At 69.8% G+C, this 24,391-nt stretch overlaps 3 protein-coding genes across 3 annotated transcripts; 1 reads left to right on the top strand and 2 right to left on the bottom strand.

Annotated features, from left to right (window-relative positions):
- Nucleotides 1-866: 866 nt before the first annotated feature.
- PLEKHH3 (pleckstrin homology, MyTH4 and FERM domain containing H3) lies at nucleotides 867-7,744 on the bottom strand. The gene is made up of 13 exons (XM_059830525.1): nucleotides 7,595-7,744; nucleotides 5,186-5,241; nucleotides 4,419-4,507; nucleotides 4,025-4,219; nucleotides 3,667-3,824; nucleotides 3,385-3,508; nucleotides 2,888-3,185; nucleotides 2,572-2,779; nucleotides 2,196-2,332; nucleotides 1,950-2,070; nucleotides 1,402-1,851; nucleotides 1,138-1,329; nucleotides 867-1,049 (listed from the first exon to the last, which is right to left on the bottom strand). Exons 1-13 carry the CDS (start codon nucleotides 7,742-7,744, stop codon nucleotides 867-869), a joined length of 2,361 nt encoding a protein of 786 aa, XP_059686508.1.
- A 2,931-nt stretch (nucleotides 7,745-10,675) lies between these two features.
- CCR10 (C-C motif chemokine receptor 10) lies at nucleotides 10,676-12,812 on the bottom strand. The gene is made up of 2 exons (XM_059830148.1): nucleotides 12,801-12,812; nucleotides 10,676-11,758 (listed from the first exon to the last, which is right to left on the bottom strand). The coding sequence occupies exons 1-2, from the start codon at nucleotides 12,810-12,812 to the stop codon at nucleotides 10,676-10,678; spliced, it is 1,095 nt and encodes a 364-aa protein (XP_059686131.1).
- Nucleotides 12,813-15,417: 2,605 nt separating this feature from the next.
- On the top strand, nucleotides 15,418-23,581 carry CNTNAP1 (contactin associated protein 1). The gene is made up of 24 exons (XM_059830524.1): nucleotides 15,418-15,496; nucleotides 16,851-16,952; nucleotides 17,224-17,417; nucleotides 17,517-17,664; nucleotides 17,912-18,115; nucleotides 18,186-18,370; nucleotides 18,456-18,599; nucleotides 18,944-19,205; nucleotides 19,285-19,434; nucleotides 19,503-19,674; nucleotides 19,766-19,872; nucleotides 19,979-20,098; nucleotides 20,242-20,445; nucleotides 20,550-20,706; nucleotides 20,852-20,979; nucleotides 21,114-21,281; nucleotides 21,363-21,581; nucleotides 21,659-21,898; nucleotides 22,001-22,237; nucleotides 22,411-22,538; nucleotides 22,676-22,769; nucleotides 22,889-23,122; nucleotides 23,246-23,293; nucleotides 23,391-23,581. Exons 1-24 carry the CDS (start codon nucleotides 15,418-15,420, stop codon nucleotides 23,579-23,581), a joined length of 3,915 nt encoding a protein of 1,304 aa, XP_059686507.1.
- Nucleotides 23,582-24,391: the final 810 nt, after the last annotated feature.

Raw genomic sequence — 24,391 nt, 5'->3', positions numbered from 1 at the left:
AGGGCACAGTGGCTGCTGGTGCTGGCCAGAGGGACGGCAGTCCCTGCCCCCAAGGACACGCTGTGCTGCTTCTCCCCGCCGTTGCTGCCTGTCCCAGGCCCTGCTGCGCTCGCAGCCCCAGGGATCAGACCGTCCCTGCCGCCCACCGCGGGTCAAGCTCTGGGACAGGAGGCCCAGCCTTTCCTTTGTGCATTTATTTAGAAAAACAAACACGCACGCACACCCCCTCACCCAAGACAGAACCAACAAACTTTACAGAGGCAACATTGAGGGGCTGAGCCCCAGCCGTACCAGCTGCCACCCCGCGGCCACCCCTGCACCATGAGCCACACCGCGGGGCCACCGCGAAGCAGCAGGGCCTAGCCACTTGGCCAGGAGGAGCCCGCTGGTCACCGAGGCAGCTCGGCCAAAAGCCGCCCGCAGCTTTCCAGGCGGGGTGGGTTCAGCGGACGGACAGACAGATGATGGCACAGCACCGCTGCCCGGCAGCCCTTGCCCTGGGCAAAGCCCCTGGGGTGGCAGGAGCCGGGGCGCAGGCAGAGCTGCCAGGCAGCACGTATGCTGGAGGCGAAGGCACCAGGATACAGGGGACAGGGACAGGCCTGGGGGCAGCGTGGGGGACCACAGCACAGCGGCCCCCCCTGCCCTCCAGGGAAAGTGCTGGGAGACGTGGGGGGCGCGGGCGTCTCGAAATAAATTAAGGAAATAACCAGAAAGGCAATGGCGGCACAGGGAGCATGAGCCCCTGTCCCCCTGCTCCGGGGAGCAGCTGGGGACCAGCACAGACCTGCCACTCGCTGCCAGGCTGGCCGCCCTCCCCACCCCATCTGTTGGGAGCACCCTGCGTGGCCGTGCTGGCCGCTGGGCTAACTGCGGAAGGAGCCCACAGGCGGCCGGTGCTGCCAGGGCCCAGCTGCAGGGCAGAGCCCCTGGGGTGGCGCGGTGGGGTCCGAGGTGGGGGGGCTGGTGGCCGGCTCCTGGGGCCGGGGCGGCAGCCAGGTGCCTGTGGAGGCGAGGTACGTGTTGAGGAGCTGGGCGATCTCATCCACCTGCGGGGCAGAGGGGACATGCTGGGTCAGCCCAGGGTGCCCGGCACCCTGCAGCCCCCAGGGGAAAGGAAGGATGGCTGCTCCTTACCTGGGAGGTCTCGAAGAGCAGGTCTCGGTCCTCCACAGAGAGGCGGAACGTGCTGCTGTCAGAGGCGCCGAAGGAGGAGATGCGGCCATAGCAGAAGCTGTCCAAGGGCTCAGGCTCCCCTGGCTTGTAGAGTGAGACGGCCTTGGCGCCGATGCCCAGCCACAGCCGCTGGGGTCCGGCCCCCACTGGGCTCTGCGGGGAGAGGGGTGTCAGGGCTGCCTGCTGCCAGGGCTGCCCACCAGCCCTGCCCCACCGGGGCCTCACCATGTGCAGGTCGACGTCGAAGAGCGTGGAGCCGAAGCCAGGCCACTCCCGCACCAGCGCCACGTAGGCAGCCATGGCCTCGGGCCGGCCCATGCCCTGCAGCAGCTTCCACTTCTCCACGATGGCAGCCATGGTGCTGGCCCCCTCCTCCCGCAGGCGGCCCCGCAGGCGCTGGTCCCGCTCGGCCCGCTGCTTGGCCAGCGCTTGCCCCCAGAGCCCGCCGGCCAGCAGCCCTGCGCGCAGCCGGGCCCCCCGGCACTTGGTGGGGGGCCGGCGGCGGGGGGGCGGCAGACGGGCGTGCAGCACATGGGGCGGGAAGAGCTCCTCCAGGCGTGGGAAGGGGGCGTGCGTGGAGAAGTCGCTGTTGAGGCTCTGCAGGCGCAGTGCTGCCAGCGTTTGCAGCGTCTCCTCCGACGTGGGCACGTAGCCCCGCAGCACCATCTCGTGTGCCTGCAGGAGGGCGGGGTGAGCTGGCACAGCACGGCCACCACGGCACAGCCACCCCGGCATGGCATGGCATGGCACAGCCACCCTGGTATGGCTCTCACCTGCTCGAAGAGGAGGGCAAACTCCAGGCTGTCGCGTGGGACATTGTCCGTATCCAGGAAGCCGTAGTGCTTGAAGCAGAGCCGGCATGGTGGGTCCTGCTCCTGCTCCTCCCCGGCCAGGCTGCAGCAGAAGGGACCGGCCCCATCAGCATGGGGCAGGGGGGCAGAGGTATCGCTGCACCGTCCGCTCCCGCCCATGGCCCCCCCAGTCCCTCTCCCCCATAGGCAGCAGAGTGGGACATTTACTTTTCAAACCTGGTGAGGACGTCAGCCAGCAGCGTGGTGCTGCCCACTGGCTGTTCCCGCCGCCGTGACTGCTCATAGAGCGCAAAGAGGTTGGGGCTCTGGGACAGCCCCAGGCGCGACACCAGCTCCCGGGCCACCTGGGGCGAGACAAAGGCAACCGACGCTGACTGCGTGTCCCTGGCCGCGGCGCTCAGGGCTGCAAAGGGACACAGACAGGTCATGGCAGGCAAAGGCAGGTGGCCCCCAGGCCCTCTCCACAGCAGTTCAGCTGGGAGATACCCAGAGGAGCCCCCCACCTCCCACAGTACGCCACCCACCCAGCCCCATGTGCCAAAATGTCCTAACCCCCCTGCCTGGCACGGATGCAGCCCCTCACCTCCTCGGCCGTGGTGTGGGAGCTGATGGCCACGCTGCAGGCAGGCGCCCCTGGGCAGTGCACTGTGCAGATCATCTCCTGCCGCCGCATCAGCATCAAGATCTCCTCCAGTGAGGGCACGCACTCCCGCCCCTTCGTCTTCCCCAGCGCCTCCCGGATGAAGCAGGCATACTTGGCCATCTCCGAGGTGGGGAACCGGCTCTCTGTCCTGCAAGAGACACCAGGAGGGTCACGGCTGCGCTGACACGATGGGGGCCCTGGCACCTGGCAAGCTCCCTGCCCGCAGCCAGCTCCCAGCGGCTTTGCCAGCACTCACCTGTCCAGGTGGAAGTGCAGGAAGCGCAGGACGGGCGGGGAGGGCAGGAAGGTGCAGCTCATGCAGGTGAGCAGCTGCCAGTAGTGCAAGTCGCCCTGCCCGCCCGGTGCCGGCGGCTCTGTGGTCTGCTTCACCAGCTGGCAGTAGATCTCGTCCACCAGCGGCGGCAGGTCCAGGCAGGTCTGCAGGACGCCCTGCATCAGCGGCACTGGATCCCGCTCCAACTCCAGCTGCTGCAATGAGTTGAAGAGCTTCACGGCTTCGTCACGCAGCGTGGTGTAGCTGTGGGGGCTGGGGGCTGGGGGACAAGATGGGGGTTAATAGCCCCATGGGCTTCCCCAGGCCCCCCTCACCAGCAGCCAGGTGCCATACCTGCACCTAGGGCTGGACAGAGCCCAGCCCAGCATCTGCCCATGCCGCCCAGCGCCCAGCCCTGCCATCACTCCCACCAGCCTGGGGTGCGGGACCAGACTTTGCAGCCCCCGCCTGCCCCTCACCGCTTTGGTCCAGGCTGCCGTAAGGGAAGGGCAGCAAGGGAGCGTAGAGGGGGCTGCTGGTGTAGCGCAGGATGGGGTTGCAGCGGTAGATCTGCTCCAGGACCTCGGGGCTGCCGCAGTGCTCCTGGGAGGGTGAAGCGATGGCAGCAGCTACAGAGGGGTTGCCGGGCCGAGTGCCCGGCACAGGCACCCACCACCGCCCCAGGGCACGTGAGGCCCCAACCGTCCGTCCTGGCCCTGCCGACGGCTGCAGGCACGGGCAGCCCCGTGCCATGGGCTCACCTCGACATCACGCATGAGCAGCTGGGTGGGCGTCTGTACAGGCGCTTTGCTGTCGATGACCTTCTGCACCGCGCATACCCAGTGCACGGCCTCATTCAGGTGCTCCGTGTACAGGCGGTAGCAATGCTTCCTGCCAAACACCGTCACACTCCAGTAGCCTGCGAGAGACATACAGCTCACCCGCTGACCACCAGCACCATAACCCCAAGGACTCCTGCCCCAGCTGGGCCGGCTTGACGCCCCAGGGCTTGGCATAGCCCCTCCTCTGGGTGACGGAGGCCCCCCGGGCTGGGAGGGTGATGCAGGGCACGAGGGGCCACGAAAGTGCCGGCCTGACCAAGGGATGCAGGCGCCTTACCCGTTTCCTTGTAGGTCTGCTTGTCCGGCCAGAGCACAGAGCAGAGGCTGGTGAGCACGAGGGAGCCCAGCCGCCGGGCCCCCTTCTCGTTGCTGCTGTAGTAGTCCAGGGAGTCGGGCGTCAGCACGAACCAGTATTTCCGAGGCCGGATCCAGGGGGTCTTCACGCCGCCCCGCACCTCCCGCTGCAGCCAGCCTGGGAAGGGGAAGCCTCAGCCCCCATCACCGGCACCATCCGCCCCACCGGCTCTCTGGCACAGGGCAGGGTCTGCCTGGCACCAGCCCAGCCGGTGCCCCCTGCCCTTCTGGGATGGGATCCAGCTACAGTCAGGGCACAATCCTGCCAGCCCTGGCTGTGCCGCGGCTACTCCGGAGGCAGAGGCCCCTATGCCCACCTTTCACGAGAGCGTCGGGGTCATCCTCCACTGGCCCCGGGCCCTTCTCCACGATGAGGCTGCGCATCTCCTCCGCAACAAGCAGGGACCTGGGGACGACACGGAGCTCAGCCCGGGTGCTGACAGGTGCCTCCCACGGCCCCCGAGCAGGGAGCCAGCCCGAGGGCTGGGGTGAGCCAGGTCCTGAGGGGGACTGGACACCCCACAACCCCGCGGTGGGAACGCAGCAGAGCCATCGGGTGCAGATGACCCTGGCTAAAAATAAGCTGTTTGCAGTCGCGGCCCTGCCAAGGAATTCGGAAAATGAACAACCAGGAAGGAATGTTGGCAGCAGCGTCGGCACTGGGAGGACGGGGAGCGAGCAGGCCCCTGTGCCCCAGCACCCCGTCTCTCCAGGCACACACAGCCCCAGGGCACAGCCTCCGCTGGTGGACATGGCCCGGCAGAGCCTCGTGGCACAGGAGGAGCCACAGACAGCACCCATCAGCTAAGCCCAACAGCAGCCAAGCCACCCGGCATGGCAGAGGGATGGAGACGTGCCCGAGGATGCACCAGGGATGGGGATGGAGCGTGGCATTCCTGGCTCTGCTGTCCCCTGCTCTGTCCAATAGATCAGCACAGCATGGTGCTGGCCCCGTGGGCAGGATGGTACAATGCACACTGGTACCAGTACATCCTCCCACTGTGTGCCAGGCCCCCAGCTCCCACAGCACCATGCAAGGGACGTGACGGGATGCCCGGCAGGCCAGAGGCAGGGGGTCACTCACCGCTCCGAGCCGCTGCTGTTGCGAGTGGGCTGGCTCAGGCTCACCTCCAGGGACCCCTGGGGAGAAAGAAGATGTCTCAGCCCCACGGTCACCACCTGGCACCCCCGAATGTCCCCCTGATGACTGCTCGCCTCCTCACCAGTCCAGTTCCAGGCCCTGAGGGACAGGCTTGCGTCCTGCTGCCACGGGGCAGGGAGCCCTGGTGCCCCCCCAGCCACAGCAGGAGCCAGGGCTGCAGCTGGGGCACCCCGGGGGGATGGGGGCAGCCACCGGGTATGCTGGCTGCGTATCCTTGGCTGACCCGGCAGGCTGAATACCGTGCAGAATTGCACAAGGTCAGTGCTGAGTAATACGCTTACGGCACAAAGTCCCATTGTAATGGGGCCACTGACTTCCTGCCCGCAGCGGTGGGATGCGGCGCAGGGAAGTCCCGGGCCCCGCAGTGGGACGGGGGCTGGTTCCTCCTCACGCAGCACAACTTGACATGGACGGTGCCGCTCATGTGATGACCCTGGCACACGTGCTGGGACACAAGGCAGGGCCCAGGCACGGGCAGGCACTGGGCTGGGCAGGGTGCCCCGGCAGAGCAGGGTGCGGGGACACAGCAGCGCTGGCGGACGCTGCCCAGGGAGATGTGCGGGCGCTCCTGCCAGCTGCAGCCCAACAGGGCAGCCGGAGGCGCGACAGGCCAGAGCGCGCCACGAAACGCCAAGAAAAAGAGACGGCTGCTAAAAATAGCAGCGGGGAGGGGGAAGCTGCTGCAGGTACGGCTGTGCCGCGGGGCAGGGCTGGGTGCCGCTGACCCATGGCATTAAGGGCACCTGTCGCATGGCGCCGGCGCCCATGCACGGGGCCAGCTTCTCCAGCAACCATGCTGCTGCCGAGGCCACTGCGGGAGAGGGCTCCACGTGCTCCCACACAGCTGTGGGCACAGAGACGGTGCCCAGCTCCTTGGCCACGGCCCGCGGGAGGAGGAGGCAGCGGTGGCCGGCTCCTTCTCAGGGATATAAATAAACGGGAGAGGAGACGCGGCAGCAAGACCAGGGCAGCTGCTCCCACGCTCCCAGGAAGGGGTGGCCGGCGCTGCGGGTTTCCAAGGACCCCCCGGCCACGACGAAGGGCTCCCTGGGGAGCTGGCGTCACGGCCGCCCACGCCAGCCCAGACCTCCGGAGCCAGCACGGCCCATGGGACGCGGGAAGCCCAAAGATGTCTCCTGCCCTTGGCACTGCCACTGGTGCCCGGAGGGCCCAGCTGCAGCCCTGCTGCTGTCCGTGATGCCCGCTGTCCCACGGGGCTGCCACCACTAGGGAAGGAGACCTGCTGCCAGGGGATGGCTGGTGGGGGGTGCTCAGGGCTGCCCCCAGCCCTCAGCAGCCAGGGCAGCCTGGTGGCAGCAGGGCCGTGCTGCAGACCCTGTGGTGGGCAGGGGGAGAGGGGCTGCAGCAAGTGGGGCTGGGCTGTCACGACCTCCCATGTCCCCTCTGGGCAGGGATGCAGCCCCATGGCTCCAGGTGCAGGAGGCAGCTGGGACAGGCAGGAGGAACCCCTGGGAGCGGGGGTTCCCCCCGCCACCCCACGCTATCAGCCGTTCCCCACGCAGCCCGGCCAGAGGAAGCGTGGGTTTCCGCCACTTTGCTTCCCTAAACAGAGGAAGCAGCCGGAGCGGGGAGATCCAGGCCTGCTCCCCGCACCCGGCACGTGCTCCCAGGGCACCGTGTGCCAGGAACAGCCCCGGCCTGCTCCAGCAGGTCTGTGCGGAGCTGCAGCTGGTCCCGAGGAACCCGTCCCGCGAGGACCCTCTGCACCCCGGCCAACCTGACCTCGGCAGTGGCACAGGGCAGGTATGACCCCTGTGCAGGATCCAGCACCGCCAGCCCCACGGCTCCCTTCCCCGAGGAGCTGGCAAGGGCAGGGCAACACAGGCAGGGCAGCACACAGCTCCATGGGTGGCTCCGCTGCCCAGCCAGCCCGGCAGCGCCCCGGCTTCGGCTGCACCCCAGCACCCAACCGGCGCCCGGGTCCCGCCACTGCGGCACCAGCAAGGGCCCCACGTCGGGAGCCCCGCACCGGGATCCAGCCTGCAGCGGCCCCCGCAGGGCCCCGCACCCCTCGGCTCTGCCCCGCGGGCTCCTGGACGCCCAGCGCCCGCACGGAGCCTGCCCGGGGCAGCGGCTCCCCCGCACCCGCCCGGCCGACCCGCCGGCACCCCGCGGAGACCCCCCCGGCCGTCAGCGGGGACGCGCCAAGGGCAGCCCGGGCGGCGGGACCAGCGAGGACGTGCCGGACGGCGGCGCCGAGCCGGGCAGAGCCGGGCAGAGCCGGGCAGAGCCGGGCGCCCCGGCCGCGAGGAGCCGCGCACCGCCGGTCCCGCCGCGCCGTGCCAGTCCCGGAGCCGGTGCGGGCCCCACCTGGTCTCCCTGGGCGCGGAGCTCGAAGGACGCCTCCTCCTCCTCGGCCTCGCCGTCCGCCTCCCGGTCCGCATCGCCGTAATCCCGCCGGAGCAGCGTGAAGCCCTGCCGGCAGCACAGCAGCCACCACAGCCCGCCCGGGAACGGCATCGCCCCGACGGGACCGGGACGGGACGGGACGGGACGGGACGGGACGGGACCAGGACGGGACCGGCCCGCCGCCCTCCCGCGCCGCGCACCGGCCGCCGCCGGGACCGGGACCGAGACCGAGACCGGGAGCGGGAGCGGGACCGGCCCCGCCGCCGCCGCCGCCGCCGCCGCCGCCGCCCCGGGCGGGCCGGCCCCGGCGCGTCACCGGCCCCCGCCAATCGCCGCGCGCGGCCCGGGGCGGAGCCAGCGCGCCCGGGGCGGCGGGGCCGCCGCTTGCGTCATCTGCCGGGCGGGGGCGCGCGCCGCACGGGGGGGAGTTCCGGGGGCGCCGCACGGCCGGGCTCTAGCGGGGCCGGTGCTCCCGGAGCCACGCCGGCACGGTGCACCGGGCACTGCCTGCACCCGGCCTGGGCACCGGCACCGTGTGCAGCCCGCCGGCGCCGGGCACAGGCTCCGTGCCGGGCAGAGCGTGCTGGTGCCGGCGGCCCCGCGGTTGCACTGGCCGCGGCGTGGAGCTGCCCCGCGGCCCCGGCCCCGGCCCCGGCCCCTCCGCGCCGCAGTGCCAAGGCCCGTCCCGGGAGGGCGGCTCGGCCCGCTGCGGGGCCGAGCCCGGGGCCCGCGGGCAGCACCACGGGCTGCTGGCGCAGGCAGGGCCCGGCGGGCAGGAGGGCACGGTGCTCGGGCAGGCCTGTCCCGCTGGCCCTCGGGGCGCCTGCCCGCCGGAGGAGCCGGCAGAAGGGGCTCGTGGCCGGGTCATGCCCGGTGCCGCAGCGAAGCGGCGCGGCCCAGCTCGGCCCTGGGCCCTGCCCGGCAGCAGGGGGTCCACGGCAGCCTCCAGCTGTGGGTGCCGTGGCCCGGGCCCTGGCCCCACTGCCGGAGCCCCAGAAGGGGTTAAGCGCATCAGCCGTAGCTCTGGCTTTGCTACAGCGGTTGGGTCAACACTGTCCCTGGGAGCCTGTGGTGCCGGGATGCGCACGCAGGAAGCGCTGGCTGCCAGCTCTCCTCCCACGCAGCCAGCGCCGGGCCTGCGCCAGGCTGCGCCGGGGGCTGAGCCCCGCTGTGGGGCCAGCCGGGCAGCTGGAGCAGGTATGGGCACCGGGGCAGAGCCCACTGGCCGTGGCAGGGGACAGGGCCAGCGTGGGGCCAGGCAATGCAGGGAGACAGTAGCATGTCTGTGGGGCAGCCCCGGGCACGGCTGGGGGAGCCAGCTGTGGGGCCAACCCCGGCACTGCCGTGGGGCCGGTGGAGGAAGGGAGAGGGGCTGCCCGAGGCCACAAGCTGGGCAGGGAGTGGGGGCAGCTGCTCTGCTGGGCCAGGTACTGCCTGAATCTGGCCCTCATTCCCCACAGGCAGCACGGTCAGCGGAGGGCTGCAGGGCATGGTGGCCCATCACCCCAGCTCTGCGGCTGCTGCGCAGGGATGCAGCTGCGGCTGCTGAGTCAGCAGTAAACGTGTTTCCGGCCCAGCAGTAGGTAAAGGGTCTGTCCGGGAAGGCTTCTCCCAGCTGGAGTGCTGGGCTAATCCCGAGCGGGAGCCTGGGGGCAAGTGGGAAGAGGCCTCCAGCCCTGGCAGGACCGAGAGGTGCTTCCCTGCACGCCCAGCTCCACTGTGGAGACCCCATGAGCAGCTGCACCGGAGCCAGGCCCTGTCCCGCTCCCAGCACCCCAAAACGATTCTTCAGCCGGGCCCGGTGCATGGGGCTGCCGCACAGCCCCAGGCGTTGCTGGCCCGTGGCCCTGTGCCGCTCGGCAGGGTGCCAGCCCCGTGGGCGCGAGGGCGTCTGGGCTGTGCAAGCCCCAGCCGCAGCACCTTGGCCCCGTGGGAGGTGGGAGCCACTGGGCCGGCGTGTGCTTGGGCAGAGGAGCTCATGGGGGAAGTGAGGAGGGGAGAGGAAAGTCCCTCTGCCCCCCCCCCGCCCTGGGAGGGGGTTTCCAGCCAGACCCAAGGCAGGTTTTTCCGGGGGGGCCTCTGCTGTCGACAGCCCAGGGACTTCTGGTCCCTCCGGCATCCTGCCCCTGGGGATAGTGGCGTGGGCAGTGCCGCCACCTCGGCCAAGGGCTGGCCTGTGCTAGGGGGGTGACCCCCGCTCCTGCCCCCAGCCCCCAGCAGCCCCCTCTGACTGCCCAGGCCGGGCCGGGCGCACCGCGGGGCTGGGGGTGCTGGGCCCGGGCCCGGACATGCCCCCACCCCGCCCCGCAGCCGCCGTGGAGCCGCTGCTGCAAGCCCCCGCGGAGACCCGCTCCCCGGCCCTGTCCCTCCGTCCCCAGCCTGTCCCCGCTCGCTCCCCGGCTGCCGGAGCCCCGGCTGGGCGCCCGCTGCGCGTCCGGCGGAGCCCGGGCAGGGCCCGGCGGGGAGCGCGGGGCTCTGCTGCCGCCTGCCGGCATCCCCCGGCCAGCGCCGGCGGCCCCCCCCCGCTCCCCGGCCCCGGCCCAGCAAACCCCCCCGCAGCCCCGGCCCGCCCGGAGACGGCGCTCGCCCAGCGGGGCTCGACCGGGGTTTATTGAGAGGGTGGGAACCAGCCGCCTGCCAGGGCCCTGCTGCCTGCACCCGCCCTCCCGAGCTCACCGGCACCGCACAGCCCCCCGCAGCACGCGTGACGTGGCACCGCCCCCCCGCAGCACACGTGACGTTGCGTGGTCCCCCGCAGCACGCGTGACATTGCACGGCCCGCCCGGAGCACGCGTGACATGGCAGGGTCCCCCCCCGCCCGGCGGCGCGCCGGGCAGCGGAGGCGCTGGCGGGGCGCGCGGGGCTGCGCTTCCCTCTGCCCACGCGTGTGCGGGCGCCGCGCGGGGGTCCGGTGCTGCCCCTGCCAGGCCGCTCTACCGGGGCCCGGCGCAGGGCCGTGCACGAACGCGGCTCTCCCTGCGGAGCCGTCGAGGGGCCGACCCCGCGGTGCCGGTCCCTGCCCCGGGCGGGGGCGCCGCGTCCCTACACCACGTCCTGGCAGGTGGAGAGCGACGTCCGCCGGCGGGGACTGGGGCAGCCGGGGCAGCGCCGGTCGAGGGGCCCCACGCAGCCGGCGTCGCTGGCCAGCAGGCACAGCTCCCGGCGGAAGCGCTGGCCCAGGAAGGCGTAGAGCAGGGGGTTGAGGCAGCAGCGCAGGTACGCCAGCCCGCCGGTGACCAGCAGCGCCAGGTCCTTGCGGCGGCTCTGGGCGCAGCTCACCTCCCAGCTGGCCAGCAGCTCGGCCGCGTCCAGCAGCACCATCAGGCTGTGGGGCAGCTGCAGGGCCACGAACACCAGCACGAGGGCCAGCAGCACCCGCAGCGCCCGGTGGGGCTGGGCGCCACGGGCCGCCAGCAGTGTCCGGGCCACGGCCGCGTAGCAGCTCGCCATCACCAGGAAGGGCACCGCGAAGCCCAGCACGACCTGCACCAGGTTGGTGGCCCCCCGGGCCGCCCGTGAGACCGCACGGGGGAAGATGACGCGGCAGAGCCGGAGGTCCTGGTGCTGCTCCGCTCGGCTGTAGATAAACTGGGGCAGCGCCAGCAGCGTGGCCAGCAGCCAGGCCAGCCCCGCTGTCAGCCAGCCGTGGCGGCGAGCCCGTGGGCGCAGGCGGCAGGCAGCTGGCACCTGCACGATGGCCACGTAGCGGTCCACGCTGATGCAGGTGAGGAAGAGGAAGCCACTGTAGAAGTTGAGGGCGTAGAGGCCCTGCAGCGCCTTGCAGGCGGCCGTGCCTGGGGACCAGCCCTGCAGCGTGTCGGTGACAGCGAAGGGCAGCGTCAGGAGCAGCAGAAGGTCGGACAGGGCGAGGTGCAGGAGGCAGACGTCGGTGATGCTGTGAGCCCGGCGGTAGCGGGTGTGTGTGAGCAGCACCAGCCCGTTCCCCACTGTGCCCAGCAGTGAGAGCAGCAGGTAGACAGCAGGCTGGTAGGTGCGAGCAAACCCCTGCACCGCCTGCTTCTCGCAGAGCTCGGGCAGCATGCCGTCCTCCCATGAGTACCCATCCTCCCAGGGGTAGAAGTCAGTGGTGGCGGTCGGCTCCGTCGAGGCGGGGTTGGGGGTCGGCTGCACAGAGGGAGTCTGAGTGAGGGATGCTTCAAGGCGTCGGCCCGGCCCCAGTGTGCAGCACACCGCACCCAGGGCAGCCCTCCTCCACCCAGCCCCGCCTCGGGGAACCCGGGCGTGCCGCAGCCCCCGGCCCTGCGCTCGTGGAAGTTTCTATCTCACACCCACCCCGAGGCAGCGGGAGGTTTGCCACGCTCAGTCATTGTGAGAGCAACCACACGCTTCCCGAGCAGCCGCCTGCGGCACAAAGCTGGTGGGGAGACGTGACCCCGGCCGCGGCGTCCCCATCACAGCACCACGTCCCATGAATTAACTGTGCACCCGCTGCAGGGGAGCTGCTCCTGATGTCCCCGGGGGCTCCGCACCCAGCCCATGGCCCTGGTCGCCCTGGCCCCGGTTCCCCTGTGCCGCCAGGCCTCGGGGCTCCGTGCCGGCATCCCCAGGTGAGTGCTTTCGGCAGGTCCCTGCACACACCCTTGGGTGCCCAAAGCACCCACACACCCATGCACCACCCTGGGGACCCCAGTGCCAGCACAGCCCCACACTGCCCAGTCCTGCTCCCAGCCAGGGAGGTCCCGGGGCATCCCACTAACTTGTGCAGGTTGCAGGCAGCTGCACACTGTGGTCCCAGCTCCTGGCCTCTCAGCCCTGCTCTGGGGCCAAGGGACAGCGCCGCAGCCTGGCACTGGACAGCCGGGACACCATTGCCACGGAGGTCAGGATCCGGCATGGCTCTGACTCAGAGCAGCCTCACGACAGCAGTTTTGCTCTGGCTTCCATCAGGAGCCCAGGTGGCCAGGTCTGATCCCCCCCACTCTGAGGCTGCAGGGCAGGTTGACTCCCCAGCAGCTCCCCCAGCCTCTTGCCTGCTCCGGGCCCCGGGGACCTGGAGCCCTGGGTGCTGCCCAGCGTTCCCCGAGGCTTTGCCTTTCAGCCCAAACCCACACAGCTCACAAGAGAACTTTTCAAAAGCATCAAGAAAAGCCAGCAAGGGGGGTCCCTGCCTGGCCCCCAACTAACCCCTCGCCCCAGCGCCCCTCACCTGCTCCTGCATTGTGCAGAGGGACCTTTCCCCCGGCTGGCTTGTCTGGAGCCGTCGGCGTCTCAGTGCTCTGCAACCTGTGGTTTGACCACGTGCCGCTCCTGATACCGAGAGCGGTGCAGAGCACAAGCCCAGCCCCGGGTGAGGTAGGCAAAGAGGCAGATGCGACCCCACACTGGAGCCCGTCCTGCATCTTTTACTTTGCGGCTAGCATCTGTGCAGCGGGGACAGAAATAGCAGCTCTGCTCAGCCCCTGTCACGCAGGGCTGGGGGAGAAGCCTGGGAGCACCTGGCCGCAGGGAGCGGGGTCTGGCCAAGGGCATCCAGAGCATGCAGGAGACCCCAGCCTGCCCCGGGGTTGTTTGCGGCCACTGTCCCACGGCGGAGACTGCCTCTGTGGGGCTGGAGGGGAGGCTGGAGGGAGTGGAGCCAAGGAGAGAAGTGTGGGCTGCTGCGGGCTGGTGCTGAGCTGGGCGCAGGCAGGACACTGGTCCGGCAGGACCAGCAGAGCCGTGTCCGGTCCAGGAACAGCTCAATCTGATGGGAAACGTGGCACTTTCAGGAACTGGGGCAGCCACTGGTGCAGGGTGTGCCCCTCAGCCAGGGGTCCCAGCCCTGCCCTACACCCCCATGCCCCTGCACCCCCCACCCTTGCACCCCCATGCCCCTGTGCCCCCACGGCGCTGGGCAGGCGTGTTGCTGGCTGTTGACAACAAAAATCCCAACTCCTCATTAAGGGGCAGATTAGTTCCTGTGGGGCAGAGGCCCCACTTTCCTCTCCCCAGGGGGGAACAAATTGATCCCCAGCTTTAATGGGCTTTCTGCCATTTGCCACGGTAATCCCTCAATCCCCCTTTCTCCTCGCTACAGCCGTCTTTGCCATGGTTTATCCCAGTTCTGCCCTCGGCCCTCCTGCTGCTTCCAGCTGGACATGGGGAGTGGGCAGGGTCCCTGCCAGCCCACGGAGCTCACTGCTGGTGCCCACGGTGCAGCAGGGCCGTGGAGCTGCACCAGATGGAGAGCGGCTGGGCAGAGGCAGTCCAGCCCCTGGGGCCCAGGGTGTCCCCAGGGCTCTTTGCTGGAGTGTCTCTCCCCCTCCCCTGCTCTTTCTGCAGTGCAAGGACACTGATTGCAGACCTCCGCTCTGTGCCAGCACTGGGGGTGCCATCCTGCACCCTGCATCCTGGAGGAAGAGGAGGGAGGAGGGTCCTGGGGCCAATGCTGGCCCTTTGGCCAGCTGTGGGTGCAGAGCAGGGATCCTGCCAGGGCCATCACAGACCTGACACAGCACAGGGACAGGACGTGGGGCTCTGGCTGGAGCAGGCAGCACCCCTGGGTTGTCGGAATAAGGCCAAGTGGTGCTGTGCCTCTCCCGGGGACAAACGTGCAGGTGAGGGTCTGGGGGACAGGAGGGCCGGTGTCCTCATCCCTGGCACACGGCTCCAGGTCCTGGTAGCAGAACTCCTGGCATGCTGCCGGCTGCCCTGTGGCCCCGCTGCACCTGGGGCTTTCTGTTCCCTCTTTCGCCCGCCGGCCCCGGCCTCGGCTCTGCCTGCGCAGGAAGCAGCCCCGGCACCCGCTGCCCACGGGTGACAGCCACGCTGCCCTGCCCGTCGGCAGCCAGGTACCCAGCGCGGCGCTGCCAGGCCTGGAGGGTAGAGCCCTCGTGCCAACGGTGCGGAGCTGCCCGCACCGAGCACAGCCAGGCCAGGCTCCTGCCCAGCACTGGGACCCTGCTTGGACCCAGCGGCCCCCGGTGCACCCCCATCCCTCGGAGCTGGGCTTGGGGCGCTGCACAGGGCTCCTGGGAGAGGGGTGCTCCCTGCGGAGCCAGGGGGACACAGGGCACACCGCGGTCTGTGGGGCAGGCAGCGTATCTAGGCCACGTGGCTGCCAGCCCCCCCGTCCCCTCCGCGGGTGTCTGGGGATGTTTGGGAACAGACGCGGGCTAAATCCCGTCTTCTGCACCACTGGAGAGACAGGCGACCACGAAACCCGCAGGCCTTAATCTGCAGCTTGATCACAAACTGCCGCCACATCTGCTGCGGGCAGGCTGGCGGGCACGGCTCCAACCCCCCCTGCGGCTGCTGCTGTGGTGGTGGGCATCTGGGCCACATCCGCGGGGGGTCACATCTCGGGGGGACACGCCTGCTGGGGGTCACGCCACCCAGCCCGGTGGGCGCTTGGGGCAGGGCTGCGCATGGCAAGGCCCGGGGGCTCCGCGGGAACCGGTGGTGCCCGGGGAGCTCTCTGCACGGCCCCGCTCGTGTCCGCCCCACGCCCTGCGCTGCCCGTGCCCCGCGCTGCCCACGCACCCCCACCCCGAGCCCACCCAGGCCACGGGCCGTGGTCCGGCTGCAGCCCGGGGCAGCTGTAACCCCGCACTGCACCCGCCGCCGAGGACCGGGGGAACTGGGGGGCCCGGCGGGAGCACCCCTCAGGGGCGCGGCAGCGGGGAGGCGGGGGGGGCCGGGGCTCTGCGCTGCGCCCAGCCCGGCCCCCGCGCCCCCTCCCCGGGGCCGCCCCCCCGCCCCGTGGGCGGAGCCGCCGGCCCCGCTCCGCCGCGCGGCTGCAGCACCGGGAGCGGCGGCGCCGAGGGCGCTCGGGGCGCTCCAGCATGAGCGCTCGCCGCCTCCTCGGGCTCCTGCTCGCCACCTGTGCCGGCCTCCTGCGCCCCGGCCCCGGCTGCCTCGCACGTAAGTGGGGCCGCAGCCCCGGGAGCGGCCGCTCCGCACTGCGGGACCGTACCCGCCGCCCCGGCCCCGCACCCCCGCGCCGCCCCGGCCCCCCGAGCCGCCCCCGGCCCCCCCGTTCTGCCGGGCATGCCCCGTTCTCCCCCGGGCGTCCCCCGGCACCCCCCGGCGCCCCGGTCCGCGCCGTCCCCAAGGTCACCGCCGGACACGGGCGTCCGGGCGCCCCCCCGCGCCCTGCCCGGGGCCGCCCCGCCGCAGCCCCCCCCGCCGGCGGCACCGCACCCGCCCGGAGCCTCCGGGGGCTCCGGGATGCGCGGGGATGCCCGGGGGTGCCCAGGGGTGCCCCGGGCATCCGCCCCGCTGCGCCGCATCCCCGCGCCCGGCGCGGCCCCACGTCCGTACCGGGGAGGGGGCTCGGGCCCCGGCACCCCCGGCCTGGCCCGGCCCCGTGTCCGGGCACCCCCGCGGTGGGGGCAGCCCCGCAGGACCCGTCCCGGGCTCCGCCAGCACCTCGGCCAGCGCCACCGCCCCGGCCCGGCCCCGCCGCGGGGCTGCACCGGGCGGGTCCCGCTCCCCGGGGAGGGAGGGGCTGGGGGGCGGCTGCCCGGGCACGGGGACGGGGACCGGCAAGGCCTCACCGAGCGGCTCTCTGCGACCCCTCTGAGCCGGGGCCCTTGGCCCCCTCCCCCAGGGCCGGGGTGGCCCGGGGACCCGCTGGCTGCGGGGGATGGAGGCGGGGGGGGATGGAGGCAGGGGATGATGCGGGCCGGGGGCGATGCAGCATGGGCGCAGCGCAGCTGCCCTCGGCCCTGCAGTGAAAGCCGGGGGTGCAGCAAACGCTCCTGGGGCTCCCCGGGCTCCGTCCGACCCGGTTGGGGGGGGCCCTGCGAGGGGCTCGGGACCTCGGAGCCTCCCCTGCAGATGCCGCGGGGGTTGGCACGGGGTCCCCCCGGCCTCCCACGCGGGACCCTGCCCCGGCGGGGCGGGGCGGGGCGGGGCGGGGGGGGGGTCCCGGCGCCCGCGTCAGTGCAGAGGCGGCTGGTGCGGGCGCCGGGGCCCGCAGAGGTGTGTCAGCTCCGCTGCAGTGGGAGGGGAGAGCGGGCGCTGGACCCGCCGCGCCGCCGGCCCGCGGAGCTCGCAGGGTCCCCAGAGTCCGCAGGGTCCGCGGGGTCCCTCAGGGTCCACAGGGTCCCCAGAGTCCACAGGGACCGCGGGGTCCGCAGCGTCCCTCAGGGTTCGCAGGGTCCCCAGGTCCTGCAGAGCCCGCGGGGCCGCAGGGCCGGGCCGGGGGGGCTGCCGCGGGGATACCGCCCAGTTCAGCACCCCGAGCCCGGCCCCCGCCCCACTGTCCCCGCAGGACCCTGCTATGATGAGCTCGTCGCCCCCCTCTACTCCTCGTCCATCGGTGCTTCTTCCAGATACAACATCTTCTACTCGGCCAGCTTTGCCCGGCTGCACAGTGAGTCCCCCCCGCGGAACCAGGGTACAGATGGGGGGGTTCGTGGGCAGAGGGTGCCCCCAGCAAGGTCTTGCCTCGTGTGGGGCGGAAGGGTCCTCGGGTGCCCACAGCAAAGCCCTCAGCATCCCCTGGAGGTGGGGGAGAGCCCTGCAGCCCTCCAGCTCCCACCTGCAGTCGGGTGCTACAGTGGGGCTGAGCAAGCAGCCCCCCTACTCACCCAGGAGCCACTGGGTGCTGGACCATGGGGCCGGCTGAGCCACTCACCCCACAGGCACCAGCGGCTGGTCCCCCGACCCCCGGGACAAGCAGCCCTGGCTCCAGATCGACCTGATGCAAAAGCACCGGATCAACGCGGTGGCCACGCAGGGGACCTTCAACACCTACGACTGGCTGACGCGCTACATCGTGCTCTACGGAGACCACCCCACCAGCTGGAAACCCTTCTTCCAGCAGGGCAGCAACTGGGTAGGGGGTGCCCCCGGTTCCCTGTGGTTGGGGGTCCCCTGGCGGGAGCGGAGACTCCCAGCCCGAAGCGAGGTGCTGATGGCAGCCCTTCATCCCCAGACATTCTTCGGGAATGTGAACGAGAGCGGGGTGGTACGGCATGACCTGCACTACCCCATCCTTGCGCGCTACGTCCGCATCATCCCAGTCGCCTGGAACCCACGTGGGAAGATTGGGCTGCGCCTGGGCCTCTACGGCTGCCCCTACCGTGAGTACCTGGCCCAGGGGCTCCGGCAGCCCTGCGTGGGGTGGGACCCTGGCCCAGCCACCCATGTGGCAGGGTGCCAGCTCCTGGCTCCGGCATGCCCAGAAAACCCATTCCCAAAAGGGATGGTGTCCAAGCAGTCTGCAGTCATTAGCTCTGTTACAAACCATAGCAGAGAGGAGTGTTCCCTGTGCCAGGGTGCCTGCTGCTGCGGGCAGTGACGCGGTTGGGGCTGCTCTGCTCTCCCCAGGGTCCCACGTGCTCTACTTCGACGGGGACGATGCCATCTCCTACCGTTTCCGGGCCAAGAGGATCAGCACCTTCGAGGATGACATCTCCTTCAACTTCAAGACACTGGAGCAGGACGGGGTGCTGATGCACGGGGAGGGCGCGCAGGGTGACTACATCACGGTGGAGCTCAAGCAGGCCCAGCTCTTCCTGCACCTCAGCTTAGGTGAGCCGGGGCCATGGGGCGGGGAGGGCGCGGGGCTGGGGGGCCGCCGGCTGAGGCTGCCCCTCCCCAGGCAGCAGCCCACTGCACACCAGCGAGGGCCACACGACGGTGGCGGTGGGCAGCCTCCTGGATGACCAGCACTGGCACTCGCTGCACATCGAGCGCTATGGCCACCATGTCAACCTGACGCTGGACGGGGAGGTCAAGCGCTTCCGCTGCCACGGCACCTTTGACCAGCTCGACCTCGACACTGAGGTGGGTGTGGCGGGTGGGGAGCTGCCGGGATGCTGACCCGTGGCATCCCCCAGTGAGGGGCTGACCCCCTCCCTCTGCCTCCCAGCTCTTCTTTGGGGGGGTGATTGACCAGGACAAGCAGCACCTCACCTACCGGCAAAACTTCCGGGGCTGCGTGGAGAACATCATCTTCAACGGGGTCAACATCGCTGACCTGGCCCGGCATCGGAGACCCAACATCCGCTTTGAGGTCCAGCCCTAGGGGGTGGCTCCTTCCCTGGGGTTCCCGTCCCTGCCATCAGGGGACCTTTTTCCCAGAGGAGGGCCAGGTCCTCAGCCTCGCCGTGGGGTGACCCCTTTCCCGGGGCCAGGTTCCCCACCCTGCTGTGGGGTGACATGAGGCCAGGCTGCAGCTGTGCTCAGCTGAGCGGTGTCGCATCGACTGCGCGAGGTCGTCCCTGGCCTGGGGCATCCGCCCAGCACTGCCAGGCAACCGGATCGAGCGGGAGCCATGGGGGCCGGGGCTGTGGGGATGGGGGGCCTCCCTGCCACAGGAGCATCCCCTTCCTCACCGCCTCCCATGGTTGTCCCCAGGGCAGCGTGGGCCACTACTGCCAGGACCAGCTGAACACCCCCATCACCTTCGCCGGCATCAACAACTACGTGCGGGTGCCAGGGATCCCGCGGAGGAACCGTCTGGCCGTCAGCTTCCGCTTCCGCTCCTGGGACACCGCTGGGCTCCTGCTCTACACCAGCTTCGCTGACCGCCTGGGATCCCTCGAGGTGGTGCTGAGCGAGGGGCAGGTCAATGTCTCCATTGCCCAGCCCGGCAAGAAGAAGCTGGAGTTTGCCGCAGGTGGGCTGGGGAGCCAGTGCGGGGCCAGGGGCGGGTCTGGCAGCAGTGCCTCCCCATGCACCCTCCTCTCCCTGTGCAGGGCACCGCCTGAACGATGGCTTCTGGCACTCGGTGCAGCTGGTGGCACGGGACGGCTCGGCTGTGGTGACCATCGATGATGACGACGGTGCCGAGTTTCGGGTGGCGCACCCCTTCCAGCTCCGCACTGGCAGCCAGTACTTCTTTGGAGGTGGGCAACGGGGTGGGGGCCAGGGGCTATGGGTGCCCGGGGGCCGCTCACCCTGCTCTGCCTTGCAGGCTGCCCCAAGCCGGCCTCGGTCACTGGCTGCCGGTCGAACCAGACAGCCTTCCACGGCTGCCTGCAGATGCTGAACGTGGACATGCAGCCCGTGGACGTGGAGCTGCTGGTGCAGCACCGGCTGGGGCAGTACTTCAACGTGCTCTTCAATGTCTGCGGCATCACGGACAGGTACGATCGTGACAGTGGTACTGGCTGGGAGTCGGGGGGGGGGACCGGAGGGCTGCGCCGGTGCCAGGACAGGAGCCCTCTGCGCCCTCAGGTGCACCCCCAACCTGTGCGAGCACGACGGCCGGTGCGTCCAGTCCTGGGACGACTTCATGTGCATCTGCGACCTGACGGGGTACAAGGGGGAGACCTGCCACAAATGTGAGCCTGGGGCCTTGTGGGTCAGGGGGCAGGATGGGCACCTGCAGCTCCTCCCGCTACCCAGCACCTGTCTTGCATTCACCCCAGCCCCATTTCCCTCTTGCAGCCCTTTACAAGGAGTCCTGCGATGCTTACCGGGTCAGCGGGAAAACCTCGGGGAACTACACCATCGACCCGGACGGCAGCGGGCCACTCAAGCCCTTCACGGTGTACTGTGATATCCGAGGTGGGGGTGGTAGCAGGGCATGGGGGTCCCTCTGCCCGGTGCCGCCGGGGACCAGCCCCTGCCTGTGTATCGGGGCCAGAGCAGGATGGAGGGAGCAGGGGTGTCCCAGGGGGAGGTTCCTAACAGCCCCCCTGCCTCCACAGAGGACCGAGCATGGACCATCATCCGGCACAACCGCCACTATGCCACACGTGTGACGGGCTCCAGCGTGGACCAGCCCTACCTGGGGCCCGTGGAGTACTGGAACGCATCCTGGGCCGAGGTTTCAGCACTGGCAAATGCCTCCGAGTACTGCGAGCAGCGCATCGAGCTCCACTGCTACAGCTCCCGCCTGCTCAACACCCCCTGTGAGCGCCGGGGGGAGCAGGGCTGTGCCGCGGGGCTGTGCTCTGGGGCTGTGCCGTTGGGCCGTACTGTGGGACCATGTCCTCACCCTCCCCTGTGCCCGCAGCCGGGCTGCCCTTCAGCTTCTGGATGGGCCGACACAACGAGCGGCATTACTACTGGGGGGGGTCGCGACCGGGCATCCAGCGCTGCGCCTGTGGGCTGGACAAGAACTGCGCTGACCCCAAGTACTTCTGCAACTGCGATGCTGACCACGCGCTGTGGTGAGCCAGCGGGGCTGCGGGATGGGGGCTGTGGGCACAAGGGGGCACAGACTGTGGGGGGTTCAGGCGAGGGTTCAGCAGGGGTGCAGGCTGGCGGAGGGGCAGAAGCCCCTCACAGCCCCTCCGACACATGCGTCATTTGCAGGAGGACGGACAAGGGTCTGCTGACCTTCGTGGACCACCTGCCCGTCACCCAGGTTGTGGTTGGAGACACGAACCGCTCCGGCTCCGAAGCCCAGTTCCTGCTGGGGCCCCTGCGGTGCTATGGAGACCGTGAGTGACCGTCGGACCCGTGGAGGGTCCCCTGCCTGCAAAGGGCCCATGCCCACGGAGGTCCCATGCCCGTGGGGTCCTGTGCCCGCAGGGGGTCCATGCCTATCCCTCACTGCCCCTCCTGCTCCCCGCAGGCAACACCTGGAACACTGTCTCCTTCAACAGGGGCGCAGCCCTGCTCTTCCCCACCTTCCAGGCCAACCACAGCCTTGACATCTCCTTCTACTTCAAGACTACCGCCCTGTCTGGTGTCTTCCTGGAGAACCCTGGCTCCCGAAACTACATTCGCGTCGAGCTCAACAGTACGGGCGGGTGGGGGGTGCAGGGGTATCCGTGGTGTGGCGGCGGGGCCGGGGGCACCTCCTGACACCGTGTCCCTGCAGCCACCAGGGACGTGGTGTTTGCCTATGACATCGGGAATGGGGACGAGAACCTGACAGTGCGATCAGCAGTGCCCTGGAATGACGACGAGTGGCACCAGGTGAAGGCTGAGCTCAATGTCAAACTGGCACGGCTGCGGGTGGACAAGCTGCCCTGGGTGGTGCGGCCGGCCCCCCCGCAGAGCTTCGTCCGCCTGGACTTTGACAGGCCCCTCTACGTTGGTGAGAGCCCCCGGCCGTGTCCCCACGTCCCTAGGTCCCCGTGTGCCGCAGGGCGCTGAGTCTCGGCCCCGCTGCAGGTGCGGCAGAGCACAAGATGCGCCCGTTCCTGGGGTGCCTGCGGGCGCTGCGGATGAACGGGGTGACGCTCAACCTGGAGGGCAAGGCCAATGAGACGGAGGGTGTGCGGGTCAACTGCACTGGCCACTGCCAGGACCCACCAGTGCCCTGCCAGAACAGTGGGCTCTGCGTCGAGCGCTACAGCCACTACAGCTGCAACTGCAGTGTCTCCGCCTTTGATGGGCCCTTCTGCAACCACGGTGAGTGGCTGAGCCTGCCTGAACCGAGGGTGGGGGCCCTCCCTGGGACCGGGATGGGGGAGAAGAGCGGGTGCTCCCATCACCCTCTGGGTTCCCCCGCAGATATCGGTGGGTACTTTGAGGAGGGCACCTGGGTGCGGTACAACATCCTACCGATGTCTCTGTACGCGGCCCGCGAGTTCGCCAGTATCGTCAGCAGCCCCTGGCAGCCCCTGCCCGGCTACAACCTCACCAGCGAGGAGGTCAGCTTCAGCTTCAGCACCACCTCAGCGCCCGCCGTGCTGCTCTACGTCAGCTCCTTCGTCAAGGACTACATGGCCGTGCTCATCAAGGATGATGGTGAGGGCAGGGCTCCCTGCCCTGGGGCTCACTCAGAGCCTGTGGGGACCTCCCCAGGCACTGGGGCCACACAGGACCCTCCTCCACCCTGATGCGAGTCACCAGCCCTATGGAGGGGGTGGACTCGCCCACCGAGAGCCCAGGCACCGCTGAAGGCCCCGCTCTGCCCGCAGGGAGCCTGCAGCTGCGCTACCAGCTGGGCACCAGCCCCTACGTCTTTGCCCTCACCACCAAGCCGGTGACGGACGGGAGGCCCCACCGTGTCAACATCACCCGCCTGCACCGCACGCTGTACACCCAGGTACAGGGCCAGGGCATCCTCCCTGCCAGGGCCTGGGGTGCTCTGGGGCTGGGGGTCAGGCTGGGAGGGGGCACGGGCAGGGTGGCAGGAGGCAGAGGAGGCTCAGTGGGTGCTGATGCCGGGTGTCTGCCTCCCAGGTGGACTACCTCCCTGTCATGGAGCAGCAGTTCTCCCTGTTCGTGGACAGCAAGCTGGATTCACCCAAAAACCTGTACCTGGGGCGCGTGATGGGTGAGCTGGGTCCTCCCCTCAGCTGCCCCCTCCCATGCTGGGATCTCCAGGGTCTCCTCTGCCCAGCACGGTCCTTGCCCTCCACAGGGGATGAGCCTTCTCCTTCTATGCCCCTTCAGAGACCGGCGTGATTGATCCTGAGATCCAGCGCTACAACACGCCCGGCTTCTCAGGCTGCCTCTCGGGGGTCAAGTTTAACAGCCTAGTCCCCCTCAAAGCCATCTTCCGCCCCACCAGCGTTGTGCGGCCCTACAGCATCCGGGGGGAGCTGGTGGAGTCGAGCTGTGCCTCCATGCTGCCCCTCACCACCATCCTCATCCCTCCCGAGATGGACCCCTGGTACATGGGCACAGGTAGGTGCTGTGGTGGGACCCCCGTGGGGAGGGAGCCCCCCGGCAAGCATCAGCTGCGGAGGGGATGCTCCAGCATAAGACCACACTGCAGCCCAGTCTCAGCCACCCGCTCTGTTTCTGCAGAGTTCCCCCACGTGCATGACGATGGCTGGATTGGAATCATCATCGGACGTAAGTGAAGTGCCTGTCCAGTGTCCCCCCCACCTCTGCCCTGGCTCTGCGCCCCCCCGGCCCCTCCCCAGCCCCTCATTGCCACCCCTCTCCACAGTTGTGACCTTCCTGCTCCTGCTGCTTGGGGGGCTGCTGGTGCTGCTCTACTTCTACTACCACCGCTACAAGGGCTCCTACCACACCAATGAGCCCAAGGCCATCCAGGACTACGGCAGCGCTGCCAAACCGCTGTCAGCGCGCAAAGACCAGAACCTGCCCCAGATCCTGGAGGAGGCAAAAGGGGACTAGTGGGGCCGGGGGGTGGGACGGGCTTGCAGCCCCCGCAGTCCTGGGAGCTGCCCGGGAACGAGCGAGCGTCGCGGGACCAAAGGGCCGAGCACACCTGAACTGCCAACTCCCGCCTCCGGAGCAGACTGGACCACACCGACGTGCCAGCTTCTCCCTGCAGCTGCCGACAACTCGGCCCCGGAGCGTGGCTGCGACCTGCCAAGCCCCAGCCCTGCTCGCCCCGGGCACGCCAGCAGCCCCCACGCCAGAGGCAGGCTACTGCCTCCTACCAGCTGCCAAATCCTGCCCTGTCTCCGGCGGGGAGCCCTGGGGCCAGGCAGCCCCCCCTCCCTTTCGCAGGGGAGTGTGCCGGGGGTGCCTGGCTGCCACCGCCCCATTAATGACGCCCACGCGTAGATTACCTGCTGCTTTGCTCGCTTAGCCAGAGCCATGAAGGAAGCCACGCAACGCCCAGCCTTGGGCACAGCCCGGGGCGCGCCGAGCAATACCCCTGCCCATGCGGGCAACGGCTGCCGCTGCCGCGCATGACGCCACTGCACTTTGCTGAAATGCTGCTTTCATACGATCAGGTACGGATCCTTTCTACCATTTTTGTTGCTGGATATTCTACTACACTCTGATTTTTTTATTCTATCAGTTTGTATAAAAAACCAAATGGAAGCTCCTGTCGGGTGTTACGTTCCGCGTGTCATGGTACGTGGTCTGTAGTTTGCTATTCCTCTGTACAAAGTGCCGGTCCTGCCGATTACCTCCAGCCCAGGGAAAGCTCCTGTTCACTCGCTGTATTGTGGTAAGATGACGTTACAGAAA

The sequence above is a fragment of the Gavia stellata genome, chromosome 28, assembly GCF_030936135.1.
Source record: "Gavia stellata isolate bGavSte3 chromosome 28, bGavSte3.hap2, whole genome shotgun sequence".
In the NCBI taxonomy this organism is placed as follows: Eukaryota; Metazoa; Chordata; class Aves; order Gaviiformes; family Gaviidae; genus Gavia; species Gavia stellata.
The sequence above is the reverse complement of the archived record's forward strand: the minus strand, read 5'-3'. Positions and strand labels throughout refer to the sequence as shown.

Bases quoted from the DNA above. Each gene is read 5' to 3' on its own strand.
- PLEKHH3 (XM_059830525.1), bottom strand. From the start codon at position 7,744: ATGCCGTTCCCGGGCGGGCTGTGGTGGCTGCTGTGCTGCCGGCAGGGC. The intron at 5,242-7,594 runs GTGGGGCCCGCA...CTTTCTCCCCAG, and splicing joins TCCGCGCCCAGGGAGACCAG to GGGTCCCTGGAGGTGAGCCT. The intron at 1,852-1,949 runs GTGAGAGCCATA...GCCCTCCTGCAG, and splicing joins TTGCCCTCCTCTTCGAGCAG to GCACACGAGATGGTGCTGCG.
- CNTNAP1 (XM_059830524.1), top strand. From the start codon at position 15,418: ATGAGCGCTCGCCGCCTCCTCGGGCTCCTGCTCGCCACCTGTGCCGGC. The intron at 19,435-19,502 runs GTGGGCAACGGG...TCTGCCTTGCAG, and splicing joins CAGCCAGTACTTCTTTGGAG to GCTGCCCCAAGCCGGCCTCG. The intron at 19,675-19,765 runs GTACGATCGTGA...CTGCGCCCTCAG, and splicing joins GTCTGCGGCATCACGGACAG to GTGCACCCCCAACCTGTGCG.